This window comes from Rousettus aegyptiacus, unplaced genomic scaffold (assembly GCF_014176215.1).
Source record: "Rousettus aegyptiacus isolate mRouAeg1 unplaced genomic scaffold, mRouAeg1.p scaffold_m13_p_7, whole genome shotgun sequence".
NCBI lineage: Eukaryota > Metazoa > Chordata > Mammalia > Chiroptera > Pteropodidae > Rousettus > Rousettus aegyptiacus.
This window is the reverse complement of record NW_023416310.1, coordinates 89,496,489-89,523,912: the sequence shown is the minus strand read 5'-3', so window position 1 is coordinate 89,523,912 and position 27,424 is coordinate 89,496,489. Positions and strand designations below refer to the sequence as shown.

The following is a 27,424-nucleotide window of genomic DNA, read 5'->3' as shown; positions in this document are numbered from 1 at the left end:
GGCAGGAGGGAAGAGGGAACACCTTGGGGTGTTTGACCGTTTAGGAGTGCTTCCCCGGATTGAGCCTCCCATCTGTGCTTCTGTGCTGAAACCCGTTCCCTGGCTGTGATGGAGGACGTTGTGCCTGTCTGCTCCTGCCCTTTAGAGCCAAAAGAAGAGGGGGCCGCCTCTCTTGTTCACTAGGACCTGTTTCTCACCTCTCTGCCTAGACTTGCTTATGTCACTGTCGCTCCGGGCCTGGGGAGGGGGAGAAGTGGAGGGTAAGTCGTGCCCGCCCCCGAAATGCTAGCCTCCCTCCCATTGGCTACAAGGACTCTGGGCCAGCCACTGATTGGTCATCGCTGAGGGCTTGAAAGGTGACTGAGAGCACCGGACACCTCAGAAAGACGGTGGCCCGGGATCAGACAGCGTCTCAGGCGAGCTCGAGACGCGTCCCCAGCCCGCCATGGCGTGGCTGCTCCGCGCATCCTGCCTTCTCTCTCTCCTCCTGGCCGGCTTCGTCCCGCTAAGCCGGGGGCAGAAGTCGAAGGTGAGTGAGCCTACAGCGTGGGGGGCAGGGGAAGGAACATCGTAGCCCCCAGGTGTCCATCTCTCAGTGGCGTAGCACCCATCTTCCCAGGCTTCCCTTCAGAAGAGCTACACCTTGGTGAGAGGGGCACCCTTAACTCCTGTTGCCTCCCCCATGTTCCTGGACCCCCACACCCAGAGCGTCCGTCTCCTCGCAGTTCCTTCCACCTGTTGGAGACCTGGGTGACCTGGGTGGGCAGAGTAAACAGGGGAGGAAGGGCCCTCTCCCCGAGTTCACGATTTCTCCCCCACTGCTCCCTCAGAGTCGCCTTGCTACATCCATGCCACCTCTGAATGCCAGCTACTCCCCTCCAGGCTGGCCTGAAGGGGGTGCAGCCACGGAAAAAGGCCTACAGACTTGGCATCTGGTTGGTTGGCTGTGGAGAGGTTCATAGGGAGACTGACAGGCAAGGAGGAAGGGAAGGAGATCGCAGCTTGGGTGGTACCCATTTTGAAGCATTGCCTTGGGGACTCTTAATAAACAAGGAAGAAATGCACTCGGATTTGGGGCATTGGTAGAAGAGGCAGAGATCTGTGACAGAAAGCTCTGGGCTGCCACCCAGGGCCCTGACTGGATCTCTTTTCCTTTCTGGGCCTGATTCTCCATCTGCAGAAATGGGGTTTGGGGTAGTGGGCAGCTGCAGTGGCAAAATGAAGCTGATGATTTCAGAGGGGATGCTTAGAGAAGCTGTAAAATCCCCACACTGTTCTCTGAAGGGTTTCCTGCTGCGGGGGCAGCCTCCCAACCCACCACCCACCGCCCATATTGGTCTGAGCGCACCTGGCAGTTGGAGCAAGCTTGGGACTACCAGCTCAATGGGAAAAGTTTTCCTGAGCCTCGGTCTATCCCCAGCAGGGTGTGGGGATATAGAGGCCAGGGGTGACCCAACGTGCCTACTTCCTTGGATCGTATGTGCCAAGGTGGGCCCTGAAGACATCTCCTCTTCTCCAGGGTAGGGAGACAAAGCCAGGCATAGTGATAGACCCAAAGAGAGAGATTTCTGTCTACAACCTCCAAACACACACACACACACACACACACACACACACACACACACACACACACACCACGCTTGCGTAAGCTCAAGAAGCTGCTTCGAACTGCTTCTAAAATCTTCTGGGTCTTTATTCTAAGATATTAAGAGTCCATGATTCTGTTTCCAAAATTCTATCTGCTGCCAAGTGCAGGGTTCCTTCTGTCTGTTTTCATCCCCTGTCCTGTCCTCAGCCCAAAGCCCATTCAACGTGCCCTCCTTGGACTCATCAGCCTAGAGACCAGATGGCTATCAAGCCACTTCCTCCAAGCCTTCTCCCTTTTCATCAGCCCCAACTCAAAAGACATTTTTCCAGGGCAAGGATGGGACCGATTTCAAGACTGAGGGTGTGAGGTGGAGGTGGGAGCAGACCATGGGCAGACCAGCACCATGGAGTCAGTCCTGTGCCCTCGGTTTCAGGAGAGCAAGAGAAGGGAAGGTTGGGCCCTGCCACAAAAAGGCTCGCGGTAAGAGCATGGACCCCATCAACAACGCTTCACAGCTGTGTGTTCTCTTCAGCACTCTCGGGAGGAAAAGAGGGATTCACAGAGAACAGGATGGGTATGAACTAGAAAAGTCTTAGGGTGAGGTGTGATCTTATCAGATGCGACCAGCTAGGACTTGCTGGCTAATGACAGTCTGGGCATGCCCACCTCTCCATCCAGGTCTTTAGAGAGTTGAGATGCCTAGCCCTGGGTTCTAGGACGCAGCCACGTACCTTACCCTGACTCCAGGGCCAAGGGGTGGAGAAGGGGGCATGTGGAGAATGGGATGGATAAAAGGTGACGGCCCCAGAGGGATGTTTGCCTCCTCCCGATTCAAAGGGACAGGCTAGAGAACAAAGGGAATCCTTTCCTCGCTGGGTCCCCTCTCCAGTCCAGCTTAAGGCTGCCCAGGCTCCCGTCCTTGCTCTATAAAAGGACTTTGCAGAAGCTGGGGAGAATAACAGCTGCTGACATGTATTGGATCCTAGTAACCAGTGGTTTCTAGGTGACTAAACCAGGCAGAGAGAATCATGGAAACACAGGCTGACAGAGCTGAAGGGCCCTTGAGACAGCACTGAATCTGACCCTGTCTTACAAAGGAGGAGCCGGGAAAGGAATGGTCACAGAGTCAGAGGCACACAAGGCTCAGAACTCACATCTCCTGCCCCAAGTCCAGTCCTTCTGCAGCATTACACTGATGAGTGTGGTAAGATGGGAGAAGAGAGAGACAAAGACCAGCAGCCCAAGATTCCAAAGGTCCTGGCTGAGTCCCCACCCCAACTCCACTCTCGAGCCATCAGAATTCTCCTGTCTTGTCCAGCTGCGGGAAGATGGAGACACTCTCACTGCCCCTCCCCTCTATCTCCTCTGCCTTCCCCCTGCCATCCCTCACCTTTAAGGTGCCGGTCTCTGGGATTCCCTGGACCCAGAGGAGGGAAGGAGGCTCACATAAGAACTGGGCTGCAGTGCCCAGTGGTGAGTGCAGGCCATGCTTCTCCTACCATGGGCCTCCCTCTGATCCCTATTGTTCTGAACCCACAACACCGACCTTGCTGGCCTCAGTAGAAATTGTGGAAGCTTTTGTCACTCATCCTTCCTCCTATAGACACCTTGCCAGTGCATCATCTTCATGCTTGGCTGGGGAACATCAAAGGCCTCTTCACAATAATGTGGGAACAACAGAACCCTTTACCTGAGCCGTAGGCAGAAAAACCACTATCCCTTGACGTGAGGATTTCTTTCCAAGAGTCTTTCACATTGGTTTGATCTGCCATTAGATTCACCCAGCCATTTTGGGAGGCAGGTGGTGTTACCATCACCAGTCAGTAGATAGAGGCTCAGAGAGTAAAAGTAACTTACCCAGGACAACAGAGCCAGCAAAGACTAAAGCCTAATGAGAAGAGGTTCCCCTTGCCCCGCCTCCATCCTGAAACTATGCCCAGAAGTTGATCCTTCTGTTGTTTATGAGCTTTCATTATTTGGACAATCTCTTGGCTTTTTTTCCTCTCCATTTCCCAGAGTTTGTTTTTGAATTAGGGCGAAGTGGAGGAGGTGGAGAAGCAGAGAGGCATGCAGGGAGGAAGGCCTCGCTTTCTGGCTGCTAGACCTCTGTGGCCAGCTGGGCTATTTGCTGTGTCCTAGTTGTTTGTATTTTGAGGTAGAAATGACCCCAGCTGGGGCCAGGGAGGCCCAGGGGCTGGAGGAATGTTGAGCTTAGGTCTAAGGGCTGCCTCCAGCACCCACCAAGAGTCACAGGGAATGAAATATTAGATTCACATAAAGCAGGGAATTTGCACCGACGCCCAGAGAGCTTGCAGCTGTCAAGGAATAGAGGGCCCCAGACTCACCTGGTTCGGCAGGCCTGTGATGTCTTCAAGACAGAGGTGGCTTTTCTACACCCTCCTGGGGCCACGCCCTGCCAGCCCAGTACCCTTCACCCATTTGGGCTGAAGCACCTCACCTCAACAGCAAGTTTTCTAGGATTGATGGGAAGACAGGGGGTGGATTTGCATCTGTAACTCCAATCACCTGTCTCTCCTGGTCTACAATGCTAGTTTGCAGTCAGTTTATTGTCTTTCCACCTCTCATATTACGTCAGGGGCAGAAAGCACCTTAGAGATAACCTGATACGATGGTGGCAAGCCCTTTCCTTTCCCATCATGACTGGCCCACCTACTGATTGTGTTATTGATACCATTACACCCTTTGCAGAGTAGACTTGGATTTTTGTAGTTTGGGCCAGAGATGAGGGAGGGGCAGAGTGGAGTCCGGTGCAGTCTCCTGCTTGCTAGCAGTAATCCCATCCTTCCTCTCCCATTGGTATGATGCTATCAAGCCACTGTGGTTGAGAATAGCTGATCCAGGTTAAGGTTCTCATTTTATAGAAAAGGAAACTGAGGCTCATAGAAGAGAAAGGGCCTATCCAGAACCACACAGGGAGTTAGTGGCAGAACTGGATGTAGAATCCAGGTCCCCCGACTCGCAATCCATTGTACACAGTCCCTACTTGTTCTGGAGGTTGACTGTGGGGCAGCAGTTGGGCAAAGAGGAAGGCATAATGGCGATTGTCACAAGTGCTCACGTTAGAGAACGTCTAAGATATGCGAGGTACTGTTGCTTCACCCTTCCCATATTTCATCCTATGGCAGGCCTTTTGCCATTCTTGGCTCCTGCTCCTATATCTCAATCTTATAGCAACAGCCTAGTTTTCCCATCCTCCAGGTTTGGAACCTCTGAATCACTACTCTCCATACTGCCCTTCCTTCTTTCTCCTTCACGATGGTCTAGTTCAGGCCCTCCTCATCACTCGCCTGGATTATTGCAACAGCCACCCAAAAAGTCTCCATTAACTCATCCAGTAAAGCAACCCACCAGTATCAGGGTGGTCTCCCTCAGAGCCTAGAAAACGTTTATAAGTTGACATATGATGTGAAGTAATGATTGCAGTATTTCTCCAGGTTTCCATAGCATTCGCCAGCATATTAAGTGCTTTCATAATCATCATCTTGCGCAAGGAATTAGGAGACCTTGGTTCTAGTTCAGTTCTGATGCTTGGATAGACCTGGGCAAATCTCTACCTTGAAAATAGAGGTCTCCAAGTTCCCTTCCAGCTCTCACTGCTCCGTGATGCTGGTTTTCTGTTCCAGGTGGACTGCCATGCTGGCATGAGTGGCACCATCTACGACTACGGAGCCCTCACCATCGACGGGCAGGAATACATCCCCTTCAAGCAGTATGCTGGCAAATACGTCCTCTTTGTCAACGTGGCCACCTACTGAGGCCTGACGGGCCAGTACATTGGTAAGAGCCCACCTCTCCTCCCCTGCTAGATTTGGGGCCGTTTCTGCCAGTCGGGCATATTTTAATCACAGACCCTTTCCTGGTGCAAGGGGAAAGGGGTGACAGTGAGCATGAGATTCCAAACTGTGTATCCCAACACTATAGTGTTCCAAGGTTTTGTGAGGATGATTATCTGAGTCTGAGGTTTGATCACCTTTGGACATTTCTAGATTCTCAGTCTTTCTTCTTCATCCTTGGGCATCTTAGCTGCCCCCAAAGCCGAGATTGGGTTTGCGCCTGAAGTGTCTTTCACTGGAGTAGGAGAAGGTAGCTTTTTTTTTGCTGAGAACATCTCATCTGCCCTGAGCCCCATCTGCCTTAGCGCTTCTCCTGGCCCCTATCTGGAAAGCCCAGGTTTCACCATCCCTAGTATCTTCACTCCTTTCGTCTTAGCTGGGGTACAGTAAAGAGAGACAAGGTGGGGCAAAGGCAGCCGACGGCACCCACAGGAAAATGCCCTGGGGCTGAGCACAGCCTGCTGCAGGGAGCTGAAGGAGGCGAGGTCAGTCTAACCCTGAATGTTCAGCCTAAGAAATCACAAGTGAATTCCCGGAAGTGGAATGACAGCAGGCTGGAAGGCCCAGCGGGCGGGGGGTGTTTAGAATGCTTCTGTCAAGCCCTTGGAATAGAGCCCAGTGTATTTGTGCGAGAGATGGGCTGGATGCTGGCCTTGCACAGGAAGCAGGAGGCACTGAGGACGTTGGGCCAGGGCCTCTCGTGGGTCCCTGAATTTCCAGAGTATAGGAGGATTGTGAGGGCCCCACCCCACCACACCCCACCCCAGGAAGCCCTCTGTCATCTCCCCGCGATAAATGGTTCTTGCTCCAAGAAACTCAACCCTGAGAGTCCTGAAGGAGCCTGGCCCAGGTGGCGGACCTTGGCAGTGGGCGGGTGACTGATAACTGACTTCTTTTCCCGAAAACCCTCGAGCCCATCCAGCTTAGAGTCAGGAGGATGGAACTTGGATCCCAGCATCAGCACATTTGCTGGGTGATCTAGAGCAAGACCCCACTGTCAGGCCTCAGTGATTTCAGCTGTTCAATGGGTGAGCAGACAGAGTGGAACGGATGAGGTGAGGCTCACTGGGCTACCCCCGTCTCTGCTCTCTCCCTGGCCCAGAACTGAATGCACTACAAGAAGAGCTTGCACCATTTGGTCTGGTCATTCTGGGCTTCCCCTGCAACCAATTTGGAAAACAGGAGCCAGGAGACAACTCAGAGATCCTACCTGCCCTCAAGTGAGTGTTCACTCAGGGTCCTAAGCTCCTCCAGCATAGCCCGCCCTGGGCCCAGTCCAGGCATCGCCTGCACTGGCCCCTAGTTGTGATGGATATTTATTAGCTAAGACTACTCCTCCGTTCCAAAACCTCCTGTGCAGTGAAATGAGGGAAAGGGGACGGGGATGACTGCTTGTGAGCGCATGATAGGGGTGGGGACCTCTAGTGGCGGGGAGGGGTTACTGAGAGGGACCCAAACTGGAGACCCACATTATGCCTGTGCCCATTCAAGTCATTGGCTCCCACTGCCCTCTGTGGAGCAAAGTCCAGACTCCCAACCATCCCCTCTCCCGCCCTGCTCTGTCCCATCCTCTCATTTCTGAGCTGTGTGCCCATCTACCCCCTTGGGACCCACATGTGAACATTCCTCCAGGTATGTGAGACCAGGTGGGGGCTTTGTCCCCAATTTCCAACTCTTTGAGAAAGGAGATGTGAACGGGGAGAAAGAGCAGAAGTTCTACACGTTCCTGAAGGTGAGTGGGCAGCCGCCTGTGCAGGAGCCTCTCTGCCCGGCTGCCGCTGGCTCTGCACAGGGCTCCAGCCCCTGCGGAGACAAGGCCTGTGCCACCCTGCCCTGCCCCCAGGGAATTTCTAGAGGGCTTTGCAGACCCTCCGATCTCATCAGCTAATTTTACAAATAAGACCCAGGCAGGGAGGGCCCCAGAAGGGACAAGCTAAGGGTCTTATAGTCTGATAGAGCCAAAGACGGTCTGGGATTCAGTCTCTGAGCTCCCGAAGCGGTGTTCTTTTTTCAATGCCAGCCTGGTCTCCTACCCCCAGGAAGGCCCTGGGAGAAGGGGAGTGGGAGGGGCTCTAAGCAGGGTTAACACTGCTCTCACCCTTGCCCTAGAACTCCTGTCTCCCCACCTCGGAGCTCCTGGGCTCACCTAACAGCCTCTTCTGGGAACCCATGAAGAACCATGATATCCGCTGGAACTTTGAGAAGTTCCTGGTGGGACCAAACGGCATACCCATCATGCGCTGGCACCACCGGACCACGGTCAGCAATGTCAAGATGGACATCCTGGCCTACATGAGGCGGCAGGCAGCCCAGGGGGTCAGGGGGAAGTAAATGAGACCTGCCCCGGTCCATGTCCACCACAGCGGGCTGGGGAGGATCTCCGTTCAGGAAGGAATCCATTTTTCTTGCCACACCACACTCCCGCCAGACCCCTTCCTATTACACAAGGCCCCAGTCTGATACGAACGTGTGCATACCGTTGTATGTCTGTACTGTTGTGCATGTGGGTGTTTGCACACATGCCCACAGGTGTGTGTGACCATGTGTGTGAATGCAGAGTGTACCGCTACGTGTGTCCGCCAGCATGAATACCCGGGAGTGTGCGGCACTGTGTGCCCACAGCTGTGTGTTGTGGAGAGCGCTAGACCACAACGCCCCTTGCCCTCCAGCTCTCTGCCCCGATAACAATTCACTTTCAGCTGAGCCCAAAGGAAAAACAAACCAGCTCTAGATCCAATTGTTCTTCTCCACCCAGACCTCAGCTTTGGGGCCACAATCCCCCAATGCCTCCAAAAACCACCCCTGAAGTGCCCAGAAGTTTCTGGGTCTACCACACTGCCTGAACTCCCCTTTCCATAGTACAGTACAGCCACTTTCCTTCCTGAAGGGCCCTCCCTAGCCTCCTACCCCACCCCACAGTGCTCCCTCCTCCCCCTGAGCAGCCAAGGCAGATGTGAGAGCAAGGGCCACTTCCCGTCTGGGGTGGCGTCTCCATGAGGGAGGGGCCCAAAGCCCTTGTGGGCGGACCTCCCCTGAGACTGTCTGAAGGGCCAGCCTTAGTGCATTCAGGCTGAGGCCCCCAGGCAGCGATGCCACCCCTGCTACTTCGGAGGATGTGCCCTCACCCCTCACCCTGGCCTACTGGCATGAGACTCACCCCTGCCTGCCCAGTAAAGGCCTTTCTGCAGCAGCTGAGCCTACTGTGGTGTTTCCTCAAAGGGCCTGCCCCAGCTGGGGGTGGAGTGGGGGTAGGATATATCGCCCAAGCGTAATAGTGACGGTCTCAGGAGCCTGGGGGGAATGGGGCACGGAGGTCAGGGACCAGGACAGCAGCACTCTGAGTAGGAGGGGAGCATCAGCCAGGACATAAAAGAACATCAGTCACAGAATCTTCCCCTTGGATTTATGTCCAAGATTCATGCAAAGAGCTTCCCAGGGATGGGGAGCCATCCCGAACTGGGCCTCCAGCACAACAAGCCTCCAGCGGCAGGGCCTCGGGCCTAGCAGCTTTGGGGTGGGGCCCCTCAGCAGATGTGGCTGATGTGGCCTTCATCCCAGGCTGCGGTGGCACTAGCGAGGCTGCCGTGGGTGGAGCTGGAGGGCCCCACAGCAGAATGTCCTGTCATTCTCTTCTGCTCCCAGAGGCAAACCCATTCTTCCCACAGCTCCTCACATCCAGGGAGGGCTGGGAGCAGGTCCTGCTACTAAAGAGCTTGAAGCAAAATTAAACAAACGTAAATTGAACGTGGTTCCCCAGAGGGGCTGGAACCACTTCTGGGGAAGTTCTGAAAGAAAGGGGTCTAAGCTGCACCCCACTCTTGAGATTGCTGTCCCCCGGCAAATTCCACGAAGGACGGCAGGTCAAAGCCAGACGAGGCCTCTCTCCGTTAGGTGGCAGGACAGGGAGTTTTTCCATGTTGTGCCAAAGTTGGCCCAGATGGAAGCTTTCTGGGTAGGGCCTCTCCAATCTGTAAACAGTTCGGGTTGGGGCCAGGGCTCAAGACGGTCACCCATCTCAGCTTCCTGTCTGACTGAGGCTCAGGCCACTCAGAGCACCATGGCCTCTAGTTTTTTAATAATCTGAGGTCAGCAGGCTCTGCAAGACGAAAGTGGAGCGAAGTCATGTAATCTGCTGGTCTCACTGAGTCCCCTCGCGGTCATTTTTTGCAGAGTCTAAATAAACAAAAATTTTGAGGACTTAAGGATGATGTGGTACAGTAGATTTCAAAGTCCTGTGGAAACCAATAGAGTAACAGTGAAAGTAACAGCTAGAGTTATTGAATGTTACCGAGTGCCAGGCCCTGAGCTAAGTGCCTTAGGTACATTTGTCATTCAAGCCTTGCCCAGCTCTATAAAGCAGGAGGATTATTACTCCTTTATGGAAGAGGGAACTGGGGCACAGAGATGCTTTAAAAAGCTTGCCCAAGGTCCCCGATCTCGGAAGTGTTGGAGCCTAGTCAGTCTGGCTTCAGATCCCTGAAGTGGCACAGTTCTAGAGGAGGAGACGGCCCTGTCCCTTTGACCACCCTCTGCCCCTCATCAAGGCAGCCTCCGAGGGGCTGCACAGAACCTCCAAGGCTCTGCGGGGGACGAGAGGAAATGACTGAGCAGCCCAGTCCTTCCTTCCAAACACTAACTCCTCCCACCACACTCCTTTCCAGTCGCCGGCAGCCTCTGCTCTCACTGCCGAGAAGAGGTGCGCCGCCTCCTGGCAGAGCCGCTCCTCTTACAAAACTCCCTGTACTAGGGGATCTCACTTACCTGGTTCTGCGGGCCTGGCCGTGGGCGAGTCCATCGCTTGCGAGGTCTGATTGCGCATCCCTGCACAGGGTGGCCGCCAGTTGTAGTCCGGCTGCAACAAAACTTGGTACTTAATAATCGATAACCACATTTGAAAATGACAATAGCAGCTACAGTGCCAAAACAGTACTAAATACACAGTAATCGAATATATAGTTGTCCCTTGGTATCCTTGGAGGATTGGTTCCAGGACCCCCTAAAGATACCAAAATTCATGGATGTTCAAGTCCCTCATGAGACAGTATAGTATTTGCTTATAGCCTATGCACATGTCCTCTGGTATACTTAAAATCATCTCTAGATTACTTATAATGCCTAATACAATGTAAATGCTCTGTGAATAGATGTCATACTGTCTTGTTTAGTGAATGACAAGAAAAAGTCTGTACATGTTCAGCACAGATGAAACCATCTTAGGCCTAACTGCACAGTACACGTTGGCAACAACGAAACTTGTTGTTCCCAAATATTTTCAATCCACGGCTGATTGAGTCCACAGATGTGGAACCCGTGGGTACCGAAGGCCAACCATAATCGAATCCTTACAATGACCCAGGTTGCCATCTCCATTTTACAGGTAAGGGAACTGAGGCTCAGAGGGGTTAAGTAAGTTTCTGAAAGTCATCCACCAAGGACAGTGGCCAAACTCCTATTAGAATCCAGCTCTCTACAGCCCCAGAATCAATCTTGTAAGCTCCGCACTACACTCCAGTGTTTAACGAAGGCGCGTGTAAAGGATGATCATCGAGGGGGAAGCTGGACAGGCCGGAGAGGAGGCTGCTGTCATTGTCCAGGTGAGTGGGGGGACCTGAGGGGGCTGCGGCAGAGGGGCTGAGAGGAGGCAACAGGCGACAGCAGCTCCTTGGAGAAAGAACGAAGCAAGGAAAAGAAAAGAAAACAAAAAAAGAAGAGAAGGGAAAGGAAACAAAAAAGAAAAGAAAAGGAAGAGGAAAAGAAGAAGGAGAGAGAGAGAATGCCTGGTGAGGCTCTGTGGTGTACCCGGTTACATGTGGAAGTTATGAGAAAATGTCAAACCCACACTCTGATTCCCCTGGCCTGGCTGGCTGGACGGAGCCCTCCTTGCTGCCCTGCTCTCCTACTCAGCCTGTTCTGTCCCACCTCAGTGACCCTGAACAGCTCTGGGCAGTAGAGTCCAGCTCCCGGGACAGCAGACCAGAGCTGAGCCCCAAACACCTGCCCACACACAGTGCTGTTCATGAAGGAGCCAAGGATGCAGACTCTGATCCTCTCACTTGACCTTGCTCTCTGGAAAGTGTCTGAGATGGCCTGTGTATATGTCCTGAAGGAAGGTCACAGACTCACCAGATGGAAGAGGCGTGAGTTGGGGAGTGGGGGCGGGTGCTCCATGGCCATGGGGGGCGGAGGGTAGCGGATCTGGGACCAGTCCTCAAAGCCGTGGTGTGGCACCATGGCTGGCATGGGCGGGTAGGCATAGGGGTAGGCCCCGAAGAGGTGCTCTGGGTGGGGCTCCATGTGGTAGCGCTCTGCCGAGGCCTGTAAGAAAGGCTGACGTCTGACTTGGGTCTGTGACAGGCAGCCCAGGTCATCCCCAGTGATGCCCATCTCATCTCCCATCCTCTATTTAAAATTTTAGTTCTCGGAAGGCTGGCACATGGCCACAGAATGTCAACAATGATGACGGCTAGTGTGCCGTGAGCACTCTGTACCAAGTACTGTTCTCAGTGCTCCACCTGCGTTACTTCGTTAGTTAGCTGGAAGTTGAACAAACACTGCCTCTCCCATCAGGCTACAGCTTCCTAAGGAAGGCACGGCAAGGTAAGCGCTGCTTCCTCTCGCAAGCCCCCTCACCTTTGCTTTCCTCTTCTGCTGTTTGAGGACTTCTTTTGCCTTTTCTTCATCTTTGAATGCTTTTAGCTGAGGAAGGAAGGAGGGAGAGAAGATTGTTGGCCCAGGTGCTTCTTGGCCAAGCCTGGACCCAGGGCCTAAGCAGCCCCAGGGCTGACCGGCTGATGTGCAGGGCTCTCAGTCTGGGCTGTCTGCCTGGCCAGCCACGGGGAAGGGCTCTGTGGGGCAGAGCACAGCCCAGACTGTGGCTATAGGTGAGGCCTGCTCATCCGGGGAGGTTGGAACACAAGTCAGAAGGGTTACTGCGAGCCTCCTTGCTTCTGTGCTTCCAGATTATCATTTTCTAGCTGCATTTTGTGAGAGGGGATGTCTTGGGGTCAATTAGCAAATTTGCTCTGTAAAGGCATTAAAACCGATTGTGAAAAGTCAGAGCTGGAGGTCAGAGAGGGGAAGGGTCTTGCTGAAACACACAGAAATGGGGTGGCAGAGCTGGAAGGAGAGCCAGAGAATGTCCTGACAGCCAGGCTCACCAGGACCCTCCAACCCGTGCCCCCTCCCCATGAGCACAAGCCGATGGCCCCTTCCCTGGTCCAGCTCTTCTCACCTGGGCGTTCGACAGGGTGACCTGGGCCTGCAGTTTCTCCACCTGCTTCTTCAGCTCTTCTTTCTCCTCGTTCATGCGCTCGCGATCACTGCGCTCCCTCTGGAAGTCCTCTTCAAAGATCTTTACCTGGAAGGGCAGGGAGAGGGCATGGGATAAGGAAGGAAGGGCAGTTCTGAGTGGAGGTTCAAATCGACTCAAACCCAGAATCCAGGGCCTGCTTCTGGGAGTCAGAGATGTCAGAGCTGGTGTCACCCCGCCTCAACACCCCCTGCGGGGAAGGGAATGGGTACACCTCCAGCCCCACCTCCAACTTCAGAGACAGTAGCTCTGGGTCCCTTTATGTTATATTCTGGGCGTCAACATAGGCTTTATTTAAACTAGGGGGCCTTGGATTATTTTTTTTAAAAAGGTCAACAGCCCCCAGCCAGTGTAATCCTTTCATTCTGCTTCAGCTCCAGAGGCCAAGGGACCAGAGCGTGGGTAGAAGACTGGCTCTGAGAGCTGAGGGCCTATGAAACTCTCCCAAGGCTCTGGGGGTGCCTGGCAGGGATGGGGCAGGGACGGGGCCTTGCACTTTCACATCCTTACTCTGGGTCGGGGGGCGCTGACTGGCTTGAGATGACAGATCTAAAGCATGGCATCATATAGAAGCACATGGGAGAGCCATGACCTTTTCAAAGTCCTTTCGCACCTTCTGTGTCCCTTACAGAGGAAGTCTCCGTTTTATGCTACTATGTCTTTAATGCCTTTCTTGTATGTGTTAATTTCCCTAAATGAAGGGAAAGAGGACTCAGGTTCAGAGTCACATGACAGTATCCAGCTCGAGTTTAACAATGCTGTTTTGCTTTTACTGTATTTCTTGCTTATAGTTACTTTCTACTTATAGCAAATAATAAACAGATTTTTCCATTTATAATAGTGATATAAATCTCCCTTTTAATTAGATTTATTGAAAGTAATTTACTTAAAATTTATTTTTAAAATACTAGGTAAATAATAGCACAGTTGGGGTACAGAGATGGCTAAATCATCAAAGTGGCAGAATAATGACCTAGGTAGGGACACACTGCTGGAAAGAATAATCTTATAAACAGACAGGGGTTCTGGCCAATGGCCAGAAAACGAACTACTAATTACAGCTTCCCCCACGCTTCCCAGCTCATCGCTCTCTCTAGGGAACAGGAATGCTCCAGCTCCCACTGAGCACCTCCTCCCCTCGGGCTCACCTGCTGCTTCAGCAATTCGTTCTGCGTGACCAGCTCCTGTTTCCTTAGGAGGCCCCCAGCTCCTTCTGGGTTCCCAAAGGCTGTTGGTGGAGATGATGGAGAGGCCTGGATGCTCAGTGCTTCTTCCAGGGCCTAGGATCAAGAAGAGAGGTGACGGGCCCATCAGGAGAAGCCCTGGAAGTCAGGCCTCCCTGGAGGGGTCATCCTCGGGGACCCCCCCTCTTATAATAATGATAATGACAAGAATCATCACCACCAGTACTATTTAATACATGCAACCCTATTTATTGACACTGTACACACACTATTTCATTGAATCCTCTCCAAAGTCCTAGGAAAAAAAACACTATGATCATCATCCCCATTTTACAGAAGTGAAAACTGAGGTTCAGGCACCTAAAGTGATTTGTCCAATGTCACACAGGTAGTAAGTAGCAAAGCGGAGATTCAAACCCAGCGTGTGCTCTTAACCAGCAGCCTAAACTGGGGTGTTCCTGTAGAAGGGAGACTCTCCCCTTCCCTGAGCAGGTGTGGCTCAATTCCAGGACCTTGACCTGGAAGGAATATTAAGTCCTTCGGAGGAAGGAATGTCATTCTGCCTGGCCCTGAGATTCTGCAGCTTCCACAGCCCATTCCCACCAAGCCAACCCTTCCACCCTCACCTCTTCTGAAATTAGATTAGACTGCATTTTAATTTTGACATTTAATATTTTACCTTTTCTAACCCTGAGAACGGGCTGAAACATCACCAAATAACATTTGAAAAGAAAAAAAAAAACACTCTATTATAACATGCTCTCAAATACTTTTATGTACACAGTGTGCTCACATCATCTCAAAAGGCTAACTGGTTTTCTCCGTCAGCCCCCTTAACATTGGAAAACGATGGACCACCTCTCAAGACTGGCCACCCTCGTTCTCACCTGGACAGCAGGGCCACTGCTCACCATGTGTTGGCACTGCCCACAGCACCTCCCAAGGGGTGATAAAGGAAACCTTCCCCAACTTGGACTTGTGCCCCCACTTGGTCTCCTCAACTCCTCCCCAAACTCAAGGAAATTGCTGGGCCAAGAGTCCATTTAGGATGGGGGAGTCTATGGCTCCCTTCGCCCTCCTATTCCATCTGACCCATTTTTTGGTTGAGGAGACTGAGGTCCAGGGACAGGAAGCGCCTTGCATTAGTCGTCCATGTCAGCGTCTCTGTCCCCACCTAAGCCAAGCAAACCTGGAGGGCAGTGATCCTGCCTGGGTCGTCTCTCCGCCCAGCGCCATGTACAACATTCTGCCCGGATTTCAACTCCAAATTTCCCAGCTCAAGACAAATCATTCTTTTCTGGAAGGACAGGTCCCAAGGCCCCAGACTTGGCATAATCGAAGCTTTTTAAACACCAGAACCATTGGAAGGGAAACTGAGATGCAGACTCAACAGCCCCTCCAAGCCTGCGGAGAACGTTTCCTCTCTGAGCTCCCTCCTCACGCTCTTCCGGCCTGTCCTGGAAGACGGGCTGCAGTGACTGCGACCAGGGCTCAGATGCAACAGAGGCCCAGAGGGGGTCCTGCGTCTAAGCTGGGACTAGAACCAGTCCCCAGAACCTGGCCGGGCCCACTGCCACCCGCCTTGGCTCAGAGGAGAGGGTTCCTGTCTTACCCAGCTTCCGCCCTGGGTGCCCTGTCTTCCTGGATGCCACTTCTCAAGGGCAGGCGGGAGCCCTCGGGCCTGTGCTCACCACCCACTCCCTTCGGCGACTATTTCCTGAACATGTGCCTGGTGCCAGGCGCTGTGCCAGGCACGGGGGGGGAGTACAGGGGGGGTACATAGCCTGGGGAAGAGGCACCCTCCCTTGCCCGCACTGCTGCAGCGGAAGACAGAATGTTATGCCAGTAATCACAAGACAGCGCGGGAAGGGGGGTGAAAGAAGTTGCTGATATTCTAGGTACATAGAACAGGGTGACCTGAACGAGACTTGGGGAAGGCCGTGCTGAACCTGGACAAAGCAGGTGGCAACAGCACATCCAAGGGTGTGTGTGTGGGGGCAGGGGTTGGGGGAGCGAGCACAGGCTCCTCCCAGAGCTGGCCACTCTGCGTGCAGGGAGGGAAAGGCAGAGGTGGGGGAACGGTGAGTCTGCACAGAGGACCCCAGCACCAGCACCCTGACCCAGGAGCTGCCCCTCCTGAGTTGAGGGTGGGGGCACTGGTGATGGAGTGGTCACTGCAGGTGGGCTCAGGGAAGTTCTGCCTGCTCAAGGACCCGGGCCAAAGGCACCCACCTTGTTGAGCCGCTGGATCTCCTTTTCCTGGTAATCCCGCTGCCGGGTCAGTGGGCTCAGCTGATCCTGCAGGTACTTGACCTTCTGGCGCAGCTCCTTGGTCTCTTCTGCCAGCCGCTCCTTGTCCGTCTGTAGGGAGCGCAGGGTTGGTAAGCAGGGAGCGTCTGCAGGAGGCTTGGACAACCTGTGCGGCCTGGCCCACCCCTCCCTCAGGCATGCCTCCCCTCTTCCGCTCTCCCTCAGCAGCTCCCACAATGCTCACACACAATGCACTGTGCAAGGCACCTGGGGTCAAAGTGCTAATGCCCTGTCCTCAAAGAAGACGCTCTTTTGGTTGAGCCAAAGGCCCTGGGTTCTGACACCAGCTCCTCCACCAGGAGCGGGTACCTGAGGCACCATCACAGCCCTCTCGGGTCTAAGCTTACCTATCTGCCACGGGTAAGGGGTTTTTAGCCTGAGTCACAGATGGTCGTCAGGAGGTCTGTGATCCCCAAAACTAAATGCAAAATTCTGTGCAACTTTCTAGAGAGCAAAGCCATAGTTTCCACAAAAATCTTCCATGACACACAGAAAGTGATAAACCACCAAGAATCTCTAAAGGACCTTTCTGCTTTTACAGTCTCTGAACCTAGAGGAGAGAAGACATTCAAAAAAATACATAGCATGAGACAAAAAAGTGTTCCCAGAGAAACAGTACTGTGAGGTTAAAAGAGTACTAGAGCTGAGAAGAAACCAAGGAAGGCTTCAAGGTGGAAGCCTGTTCCAACACCCACTATGGAATAGTCAGGGTGTCTTCCTTGCAGAGGGCCACAGATGGACTGGCCTTTAGAGAGGGCCACGTTCTAACCCCTTTATATGATAAGAAATGAATGTGTAGAAAGAGGAGGTGACTTATCCCAGGCCACACAGTTAGCTGCGGCTAGAGCCCGGGTCTCCTAATTCTGGTGTTCTCTCTCCCCTTGCAAGTCAAAGGAAGTATTTAAAATGGGGGAGGTAAACTACTCTGGGCTCCCATGACAGAGGCTCCAGGATTAGCATGGCCTCTATCACCATGTGTCCTTATCTACAGGGCCATGCTTTGTCTTGAAACAGCCCACCTCCCCCAACTGAAAGGGAGATGCTGTCAGATTTCAGGCCTTATCCATCTATCTACTGGTGTGAGCCAGGGGAAAGGACCAAAGAGCCAGGGGTCTGGCTGACAGTCACGAGATGTGACTGCACTCAAGAGAAAAGATAGGCAGTGTCCTCTCTACCACTTGTCTTCAAAGTAAGGGGGGGTCACTGAGGCAAGCTGACCACTCAGATAAGATGCTGATGAGAATGAACTCTGAAACGCAACCTGTGCTGATAATGTCCATTTTGAAGCGAGGCAAAAGCAGCCCGAACCCAGTTTCCATGAAAAGGAACACATTGCAACATAAATAAAACCCCTACGCACATGGGAGTCAATGGCCTTTCCTCTTTAAGCTGTAACAGGATCCTGAAGGGCCCTGGCTGGTGTCAGTCACACGCATGACAGATCAGATGCTATTTCTTCAAGGCACATATTCCTGGCCCCCCAAGACGGGATCTGGTCCCCCTTTCTGCCCTCTCAATCCTCTAACTTCTCCTGTGTAGTACTCAACACACACACTTATTTGCTTCTATAATTAGCAGTTTAGTGTCTCTTCCTCCTCAAGGTTGGGATTGGAATATTCGCCCCTGAGGCTCTGCGCCCAGCACAGTGCCAAGGGCATGCTCTGTTGAACAATGACCAGATAGACAAAGAAGCTCTGTCTAATAGTGTAGCCCCTCCCCCACGAATAGCCATCATAATTCTAAACATTGAGCAGCAGCGCACCCCCATCAAGTGCACTAGAGCAGGCCTGCTTGCATCTCTTTTATATTCTGTGCTTCCCTAGACCATAAGATTTTAATTGAACAAAGGTTCTTCTGTATAAAAACAAGATGATATGAAAAGCAACAGCTAATTCAACCTTTTTAGATGGAAAACTGAGGCATGGGAAAGGAAAGTGCTTTTGCCTCCTGCCACACGGCCTGTTAGCACCAGAGCCAGAGCTGGACACCCCAGGTCTTCTGACCCCCACTCCCCGGCTTATTTACTGCACTGAGCTCCTGGTTAAGGGGCCCTGGGGAACAGGCCCCCGGGAGCTGAACCTGCAGGGCTCAGCGGTCACACTTGCCTCCTCCATTTCAATCTTGGACTTGGCCAGGAGGAGCTTGCGGTCAAAGTCACGCTGCTTCTGTTCCCGCTCAGCCTCCAGGTCAGTCACCTGTTTCTGCAGATCCGCCAGCTTCTGGCGCAGCTCAGTGATCTGGGCTCACAGGCAGAGAGAAAGAGTACGTGAGGGTGAACATCCAAGGCTCAAAGCTGCCGAGAAGGAAGCAGCAAGCGGGAGGCTGGGGGTGTGCTGAGCACGGCCGAGGACCCGAGCTCGGCCGTGACCTCCCACGTCTCCCACGCTACCTTCTGCTCGTACTGCTGCTTCATCAACCGGAAATGCTGGTCCCACTGCTTGTTCACTTCGAGCAGCTGTACGGAGAAACTGGGGTTAGTGGGAGACAAGCAGAGGAGGACCAAAGAGAGCCAACTCCGCACACACCGGCTTCCTGAGGAACGCGCCGTGTGTGTGAACAAAGGGTGCCTACAGACACTGCCTCAATCCCTTGCTGCTCAAAAATGACATTCCTCAGAGATTCACCTGGATGGACTGCCACGTTTTATCCTTGCCAGGGCGGCAAGACTAACACCAAGACACAGAAACGGTATATGAGTTTGGTGTACAATGATAGATCAGACACCTTTACAGACAGCAGTTTGGGACTATGTATTAAAACTCCAAGTTCTCATTCTCTTTACTCCAATAATTCCACTGTGAAAAAGGTAACCAAAAGAAACACTAGCATGAGTGTGTTAAAACACATGTGTATGATTGATCATCTCAATAATGTCTGTATTAGAAAAAAAAATCTAGAGGCCGACCTAATCATAGATGGGTTAAGGAAATTAGACTATAAACGGAAAATGGAGCACTCTGAAGCTATTCAGAAAATCAGGCATTTAATACACTGCCTCAGTTCTAAATGACACAAATTATTTGCCATATTCGATATAACAATTCCTCAGGGAAGAAAAACAACTCTACATCATTAAATAAATAAAATAATGGGAAAGGGTATCCCGATTTCATAAACGCAGGATGGAAAGTACTCAAAATTAACCTAAAACGGTATATTTATATATACAAATAAATGTCCTCATAGATAATTTTAAAGAAAGAAGTAATCTGCAATACAGTATATATAATTTTTAAAACAGGTCATACATTAGTAAGTACATAGAAAAAACTGAGGAATATGCAATGAACTGTTATCAACTGTGGTAATCTCCAGGAGGTGAGAGTCTCAATCTTTATATAATGAGTGTTATGTTACTTTTGTAATCAGAAAAATTACTTTACAGCACAAACGAAAAGAAAACTAAAAGTAATATGCACATTGAACAAAAGACTAAGGAGCCTAACTTCCAGATGTGCTGGAGGACCAGAGGCAGAAGGCCCAGGGAGGTGGAGAAGGCCCTGAGCTATGTGGAGAGGAGGGGCTCAGAGAACACAGAGGCCTGGGTTCCACTTCCAGTCTGGAAATACTGGCCTGGGGGTGGGAGATGGAGGAGGAACAAGCATGAGACACGGGGGAGTAACCCCAACTTCTGGAGGCTCTCGGCTGGTTAGAAGCAGTGCTACAAGGTGTGGGATCCTCTCCTGGTATGACATTCCCTTCCTAAACCAGCCGGTGGAAGAACCCCAGGCTCTTTATTCCTGACGCCAAAACTTGCCTATCTTATCATAACCTCTTTCCACCACCCAGGGTTCACCAGGGTAGTGTTCCTAAGCTACCTGTCAACAATTTTATGTCATGCCTCCAATGCCACCTCCTCAGAGTGACCCCTTTGGGAAGGGAAACTGGTCAAGAGACAAGAGCCCAGGACAAGGCAGCAGGTCTCTCCCATGGGTAGATGGTTCAGCGGTCACCATGGCAACTCACCATGGTGACCTGGGACTAGCCAGAGCACCAAGGAAGGCCTTTGTCCTGTTGGTCTCAGGATGGGAGACAGGTCTTCCCTGACCACCACCCTCGCCAGCCACCTACCTCAGTGCGCTGCTGCTCCAGCATCTTCACCTTCTTCTCAGCTGCACCCACCTCCGGCATCTTACCTGCTGTCGCACTAGCCTGGGGAGAAACACAGAGGGGCCTTCAGCAGAGCCTCAAACAATAATTTCCTCCCCACTCAGAGCTCCTCTAAGGCCCCTCACTTAGCCCTCTGTCTCCCACCTCTCTATCCTCATACCCATCGGAACACTGCTACCCAGTCATGACTAAGCCCCCTTTGGGAAGTCCACTGAGACCATTATTCTCCCTCCCTGACCCACACTGGCTCCTAGGTCCTCCTCCTCTCCCCTCCCCAACCCTCCCTGAAGCCACTTCTTTCCCTGCTCAGGCTCTATCTCTAGGGTACTGCCAACTTGCTCCCCACCCCCACCAACACACACACACACACACACACACACCAGCCAAACATCCTCTGGCCTGGAAGGTAAGTGTTATATATTCCTTACCATTTTATAAAATGCTTAAAAAGTTTTTAGAAAGATAAAAAACTAAATAAAGACGTGTGTGTGCATGTGCAATTAGTACATGTACATGTATTTCCTAGCTCTAGCCTCTGAGAGGGCCTAAAGCAGTGACACTCCAGGAGCAATGAGCACACCCGGGGCCCAGATCTTGGTTTCTAAATGCCATTCTCCAACAAAAAGGGAACAGTGCTCCTTAGAGAAGTGGTTCATTCCAGGGGTGGGGCAGGGAAAATATAAGATGAGTTTGGAGCATCTTATGGTGCTAGAAAGTATGGAAGTACTCAACAATTATGGCATGTCAAATGGGCACAGGAGAACACTTGAAAGTATCCTATGGCCAAACTGGAACAATTTGAACTAGAAAATAAATTGTGATAGTACTGGATTATAACCCAAAGAATAAATTTCCATCTACTGGTAGAGAGAAATAGCTAAATAATTAACTAAATGGGGGGAGAAGAAACAATTCTCCCTTACAGAAGAATTCCAATTAGTGACTGTAGAATGAATGAGGGAAACAGAAAATCGCTGTGAGATCCACCAATGGACACTGAAATTAGTGAGCAAAAGTGTAAGGAGAAACAGGACTCTGCAGTCTCAGAGTTTCTCATCAAAAATAAGAACTTATGCATTTCAAAGAGAAAATTGGTCACTTCATATGGAGAAACCTAACAGACACCCCGTAGCCACATGTTCAAGGCTGACAGTAATAAGACAGTGACATCATGTCCCCTTGACATGATGCACCAAGACACTATGTCTGTCATTCGTGTGGTGTTCCTGCCCAAATCCATAAGCTTGATCCAATCATGAGAAAACATTAGATAAAACCAAACTGACGAACAAGCTACAAAATAACTGGCCAGTAGAACCTAAAAGTGTCAAGTTCATGAAAGAGAAGGAACAACTGGGAACTGCCGCAGACTGAAGACTAAAGAGAGGTGACAACTAAATGCAATGTGGGGTCTGGAGTCGATCCTCGTACAGAGGAACATGAGCGAAAAACTGATGAAATCTGAAGACAGTCTACAGTTTAGTTAACAGTATTATGACAATGTTGACTTTCTAGTTTTGATTACTGAACCATAATTATAAAGTAAGACCTTAAGTCTGTGGGTGAGCCCTGAGGGTAGAACTTGTGAGGCTCACACGCCCCCTGCAGGCTGAGGTCGGTAAGCACACCCAGGGAGTAAGGAGAGCAACCTAAGGGAGCCCTCACTGCCATCACCTCCTCTGAGGAAGGCGCGAGATGGGCCTGTCCCTAGAAGCCTGCTGCCTCCTAGAGGCGAGCTGTGCCCTGCAGTACTGGGGAAGGAGGAAAAGGGAGTGCCAGGCTCCCAGAGGGTACACCCTTAACCTCCACAAAGAACAGAGGAGCCAGCCGGCCCGGCTGCTGACACCAAATCTGCCATTAAAAGCAACAGCTAACGTTCACTGTTTGCCACGTGCCAGGTACTAAACCCACTTTACAGGTATCACATCGCTGAATCCTCCAACCACTCACTGAGGTAAGTGTTAATATTTCCATTCTACAGAGGAGGAAAGTGAAGCCAGAGAATATATATAACTGTCCAAGGTAGTAGCGCTGGCAAGAATTGCAGTCAGCATTCAACCCACATGCAGTGTGGGGCACAGGCTTCACTGCTGCCCTGTACTGCAGGCCTATGCGGCCGTCCCCCGTGGCAGGGTGGTAAGAACATCTGGCTATCCCGGAGTTGAGTGAGATGAGTTGATATTAAAGAGCTTTGGAAAAGTGAAGAGGCCTGCCCCCAGAGTTCCGAAAATGCAGGAGAGATCGGGAGAGTCCACAAGTCACTTCTGCAAGAGGGCAGACAAGGCAGGCTCCGACATGATGGGTAAAAGGAAGCAGAGAAGGGGCTAGGTGGGCTCGGATTCAGAGGCCACTTCTCAGCACCAGTCCCTGCCTGACAGCAGGAATCGTGATTACGTGATGTCACATGACCTCTCCAAGCCTCCTGCCATAGCTGGGTTGTGGAGTAATAGTCTCGGCCCTGCCTACCTTAGAGAGGAGGTCCAAATTAAACAATGGATTTGTGTCTTGGGTAAACTCTACAGCAATACTTAATTAACTTATTAGGATAATTACTACTATTACATAGGTGGGTGTGGGGTTTGTTAAAGATGTTGAGTCCTTCTGTGCAGCCATTAAATCCCATTAAAAAAAAAATGTGTCAGTAAAAAGGTGGGACTCAGCGCTGCAGCCAGGAGAAAGGCACAGAGCGGGCAGGGAGGAGAGGCAGCTCCCGCTGGGGGACTGGATGCGAGCCAGGGCTGGGAGTGGCGGTGGGAAGGGAGAAAGTGGGCCAGCCCTGTGGCGTAACCAGGCCATGCCTTCCTCTCTCCATGTCAGAGGCTCCAGGGTGCAATCACAGCAGCTTAGCAGAGTCCTCTGAGAAACTTTCAGGGGGCTAACACCCTAATTCTGCCAAGAATATCTGAGACCTTGAAGTGACTTTTGGAGCCATCCCATAGGCAAGACCTTGATAAACTGGGATGTGTTTAGGGAATGTAGCCAAAGTAAGCAAAAGACTCGGCACCACCTTCCATGAGCAATGACCAGAGGAGCTGGAGCTGTTCAGCCTGGAGAACAGAAGGCTTACGAGGGCCGTGGAGCCATGGTCATGGCCATCAGCCTGTGTGTGTGTCACAGAGAATGAGATGCTCTCCACGTGGCAGAATGAGGGTTAAGCAATGGATGCTCCAGGGAGGAAGAAAGTCCGGCCGAGTTAAGAAAAAGCCATTTAACGACTAGAACCTTCTATCAGGGGAACCGGCTGAAGCAGGAGGTAGTGAGCTCACTGCCGCCACAGCCGGCAATGAAGGCTGGGCACCAGCAACGGGGGATGCTGTGGAAGGAGCTTCTGACCACATACCTGTGGCTGTCTGGACAGCCCCTTCTTGCCCGCGCCTTCCATCTTTGGTGAGCCTGGCCGCCCAGAGGCACCCTCTTTGCCGCTGCTCATCAACAATTTCTTGAGCTCCATATTTTCCTCCCTAGGTCAGAGGCAAACAGAGGTCATGTTGCTGACCCTGGGTTAAGGAGGCTGGGGGCCTTGGACATACTACTCATCTGAGTTGCGGTTGCATCCTAGGGACTAAGGCAAGACCCTGACACCTCCCCTCAGGTCTAACCAAAAAAGGCATCCTTAAGCCACTGTGTGGCAATCTGTGGGTTTCTCTAGAAATCTCAGATGACCAACAGCAGGGTGTTCCCAGCTGTGGGATGTCTGTAAACATGAGATCTTCAGGACACATCCTGACCTGCATTAAATAACCCTGAATCGCACTCCAGTGAGAAAGGCACACTCTTTACAATTATCTTCAAACTTCTTGTGTAGGGCACAGGAAAAGCCTCGGTTTGGCACTAACAGGTCTTGATCACCTTTCTAATACTTGCCAGTCTCCCCTGTTAACAGAGAAAGAGCAGGCTCCAGGCTCTGAGCCTTCGATCAGCAATGGTACTTCACCCGAATTTATGAACATCCTTCCATTTTCGCTGAATTTACTGTTGGCGTTATCTTCTCTTTATTACAGGTAATGCTATCTTCCATTTACTCTAGTGATAACTTTCTTTACGATTTTAAATAAAAACATGACTCAAATTAAATTCTTAGGTAAAAAGAAGGTAGGTGATATAGGACATAATAAAAGTGCTGATACAGATTCAGACTGAAATACAAAAATATTTCTTTATGTTCTATTTGCCAACTGGGTTTCCATGTAACGATAAAAACAAAAACAAAACGAAACAAAACAAAAAAAACGAGAAATGGCTTTCCTGAGGTCAAACACTGGGGCTTAAATCTTGCCTTCTAGTTATGAATCTTTTCTCCAGCCTGGGTTTTTGGATCTGTGGATGGAGTCACTGTGGCTGTAAAACTCCAACTGCTTGGAAGTAAATAAATATATGCAGAAGCAAATAAATATATGCCGATTAAAACGACACAGTGGCTCAACAGTTACACATTACTCTGTCGGGCCTCGCATGCCTCTCTCTGGGCCTCAGTCTCCCTCTGCGCAATGAGGGGTGTGGCCCTCATGATCTCAAAGGGCCCTTCCGGCTCTGACAGTCAAGATTAGTGTTTCTCAAGTGTGTTCTTAGGCCCCCCTATGTCATAACCACAGAGGCCCTTTGGAAAATAAAGATGCCTAGGTCTCGCCTCAGATCCACGGAATCAAGAGTCTTGGCAGAGGAAGGAGGGGTGGGAGTGCAAACTTGTGTGCCTTGCCTGACCCTCTGGGATCCTGATGCACAATTAAGTCTGAGACCCCGTAGTCCAGATGAGAGAGCCCTGACTCTTCTCAGGAAAACAGAGCAGGACCGAATGGTGACCAGCAGGGGGCAGCAAAGTCCCGAGCCTCGTCTCCAACAGGCAGCCAAGGGCTGTTAACAGGCTAAGCTTAGGGGCAAGTTCTCAAGGAAAGACTGCAATTTGTACAGCCCTTCTTCTGAAGTTCTCAAAGCACTTTATAAAAAGATGCTCCTCAAGGTTCCCAAGGAGAAAGGTCATGAGATCTGACATCTAAAGCATGGCTCTTGGCACAGGCCTCAGAGCCTTCATCATGGAAATCAATGCCTTGCACCCCTTCTTCCTGCCCGTCCAACCCCTCACCCCTCCTCCATGGGGCATGGACTTACCGCAGCCTCTCGGCAGCCTGATCCCGCTGTTCCAGGCCCTTGTCCAGCTTGGCCTTCAGGGCCTCATTCTCCTTCCGAAGCTGCTCGCACAGGGTCTGCAGGGCAGAGAGGTAGATGAAGGCAAGGAGGTGGCACGTTCCCAGTGATGACATTAGCGGACAGGGCAGGGGCTCCGGCCATGCCGCTAGGCCCCTCCAGGCCCCTCCATGCATCGTCTCCCTCAGGAGCTGGCCATGAGGATGCCTGACCAAGGATCCGCCACGAGGCCCTCTGGTTCTCCAAGGCAGAGTTCCACTCCTCCTCCTCCACTGCTGTTCCCACAGCCTAGGACACTCTAGAACTTAGCTGAAATATCACCACCTCAGAGAAGTCCTCCCTGACTCCCACATTTCAGGTGAGATAGGTCACCTCCATTATCCTCACGGCCCCCTTCTCTCACCCTTTCTGGTACCTGTGACCATTAGAGCTAAAGAACCATTTGTGTCCTTATTTTCATAACGTCCAACTCCATCCCCCTGCACTCTCAGTGAGCGGGGACCCCCTTGCCACTCTCTTGTCCACTACCAGGTCTCTGGCCCCAGCTCAGGAACTAGTTCAGGTGCCGACTAGTAACGGTGAAGTGCTGTCTCAATACTCAATCTTTCAACAAACAACATGCACCAGGTACGTGGTTGGGTGCTCTTCCCCCCACTGCCTCTTCGGAGCCTCACAGCGTTCCTAAAGCTACGTAATTCATCTCTATTTTAAAAGTAGGCTAATGCAGGTGAAATCATTTGCATGAGGTTGCACAGCTGTTAAGAACCACCTGGCAGACCCTACCCTGGTATCTCTCTTCCCTGTGATGAAAGAGCAGAGAAGGGAGGCAGCGTTGTGAGCTGGGCTGGGAGCAGGGACCATGGTATGCACCAGGCATTCCATCTGCTCCCTTCCATTTCCACATCCCAGGCTCACTGTGCTCATGTGACTAGTTCCGGCCAATGAAAGACGAGTGGAAGTGACAAGTGTCCCATCTGGGCTGGACCATGCATGACTGTCTGGTCTCTTTTCCCTTGTAGCTGTGGCTGCCTCAGGTTCCAAAGGGCATGAGCTGGTGGGGCTACTAAGTAACTGCGGAGAGGAAAAAAGTCCCTGCCACAGAATGAGGGGAAACTTTTATGCTCCCTTGGGAGACTTTGGAGTTGTTTATTTCCACAGCAAACTCTAGCCCTTTCGAATGCAGGAGAGACTTGGGAAGGCTTAATGGAGGAGACAGCCTGGACCTGGAGGGTGGTCAGACATGAGGGATCTGAGGCGGAGAGAACCGAAAGCTATTGTGACCAGTTCCAATGCCTAGCAAAGGCCCTGTGCCATATTTGGCCCTGAAAATGTTTGTTGAGTGAATTAAGAAACAAATCAATAAATGAATGAGGAGAAACCGGATTCATCTGCCTCTGCCCACAGGCTGGGCAAATACCAGGCTGCAACAGCCTTGGGCGGGGCCTCCAGGGAAGAGAACGTCCTGCTCCTGGTCATCAAGGGAAAGCAAGGACGTGGCCTCATGTGCTGTCCGCCCTTCCAGGCTGGAGGGCTGTTTCCTCCAAGTTTCTGGGAAAACGCCCTGGGCACAAAGCAGCAGATGAAGAAAGGTTGTCACAAAGGTGATCACAGTCCATCACGGGCTAAAAGCTCACCTGTGAGTTCATTAGTCCATTCATTCACCAAATGTGCATTAAGCATCTATCAAGTGCCAGCCACTGGGACATAGTGGTGAATGTGACAGACAAGGTACCTGCCCCTTTTGTGAGGCTTACGTTCTAGCAGCAAGTGCACGAATAAAAACACAAAGTAAATAAAACGCCTAATAAAATTATTATAAACTATGGTAAGAGCTAAGAAGGAAACAGATAGGGGCCTAGTATAACAGAGGCTGGCAGGACCCCCTTTTATAAGGCCCAGGATCAGTCCTGATTTCAAAGCCAAAAAG

General features: G+C 51.6%; 2 protein-coding genes across 8 annotated transcripts in view; one reads left to right on the top strand and one right to left on the bottom strand.

Moving 5' to 3' along the window:
- Positions 1–372: 372 nt before the first annotated feature.
- GPX3 (glutathione peroxidase 3) lies at positions 373–8,632 on the top strand. Its single transcript, XM_016118704.2, has 5 exons — positions 373–529; positions 5,233–5,386; positions 6,545–6,662; positions 7,075–7,174; positions 7,552–8,632. Exons 1-5 carry the CDS (start codon positions 446–448, stop codon positions 7,771–7,773), a joined length of 678 nt encoding a protein of 225 aa, XP_015974190.2. The 5' UTR covers positions 373–445; the 3' UTR covers positions 7,774–8,632.
- Positions 8,633–8,823: 191 nt separating this feature from the next.
- TNIP1 (TNFAIP3 interacting protein 1) overlaps positions 8,824–27,424 on the bottom strand; it is a 47,077-nt gene continuing 28,476 nt past the window's right edge. For 6 of the 7 annotated variants that reach the window (XM_016118698.2, XM_016118697.2, XM_016118695.2 and 3 more), the window contains 12 exons: positions 25,462–25,556; positions 23,696–23,816; positions 20,317–20,397; positions 18,635–18,700; positions 18,351–18,482; positions 16,168–16,296; positions 13,900–14,031; positions 12,674–12,799; positions 12,073–12,138; positions 11,566–11,757; positions 10,204–10,294; positions 8,824–9,615 (listed from right to left, as the gene is read on the bottom strand). In XM_016118698.2, coding sequence (XP_015974184.2) covers positions 9,581–9,615; positions 10,204–10,294; positions 11,566–11,757; positions 12,073–12,138; positions 12,674–12,799; positions 13,900–14,031; positions 16,168–16,296; positions 18,351–18,482; positions 18,635–18,700; positions 20,317–20,397; positions 23,696–23,816; positions 25,462–25,556 — 1,266 coding nt within the window. In that variant the 3' untranslated portion in view covers positions 8,824–9,580. Of the gene's footprint in view, positions 9,675–10,203; positions 10,295–11,565; positions 11,758–12,072; positions 12,139–12,673; positions 12,800–13,899; positions 14,032–16,167; positions 16,297–18,350; positions 18,483–18,634; positions 18,701–20,316; positions 20,398–23,695; positions 23,817–25,461; positions 25,557–27,424 lie in introns of all 7 variants that reach the window. The other variant, XM_016118699.2, reaches the window with a different exon arrangement.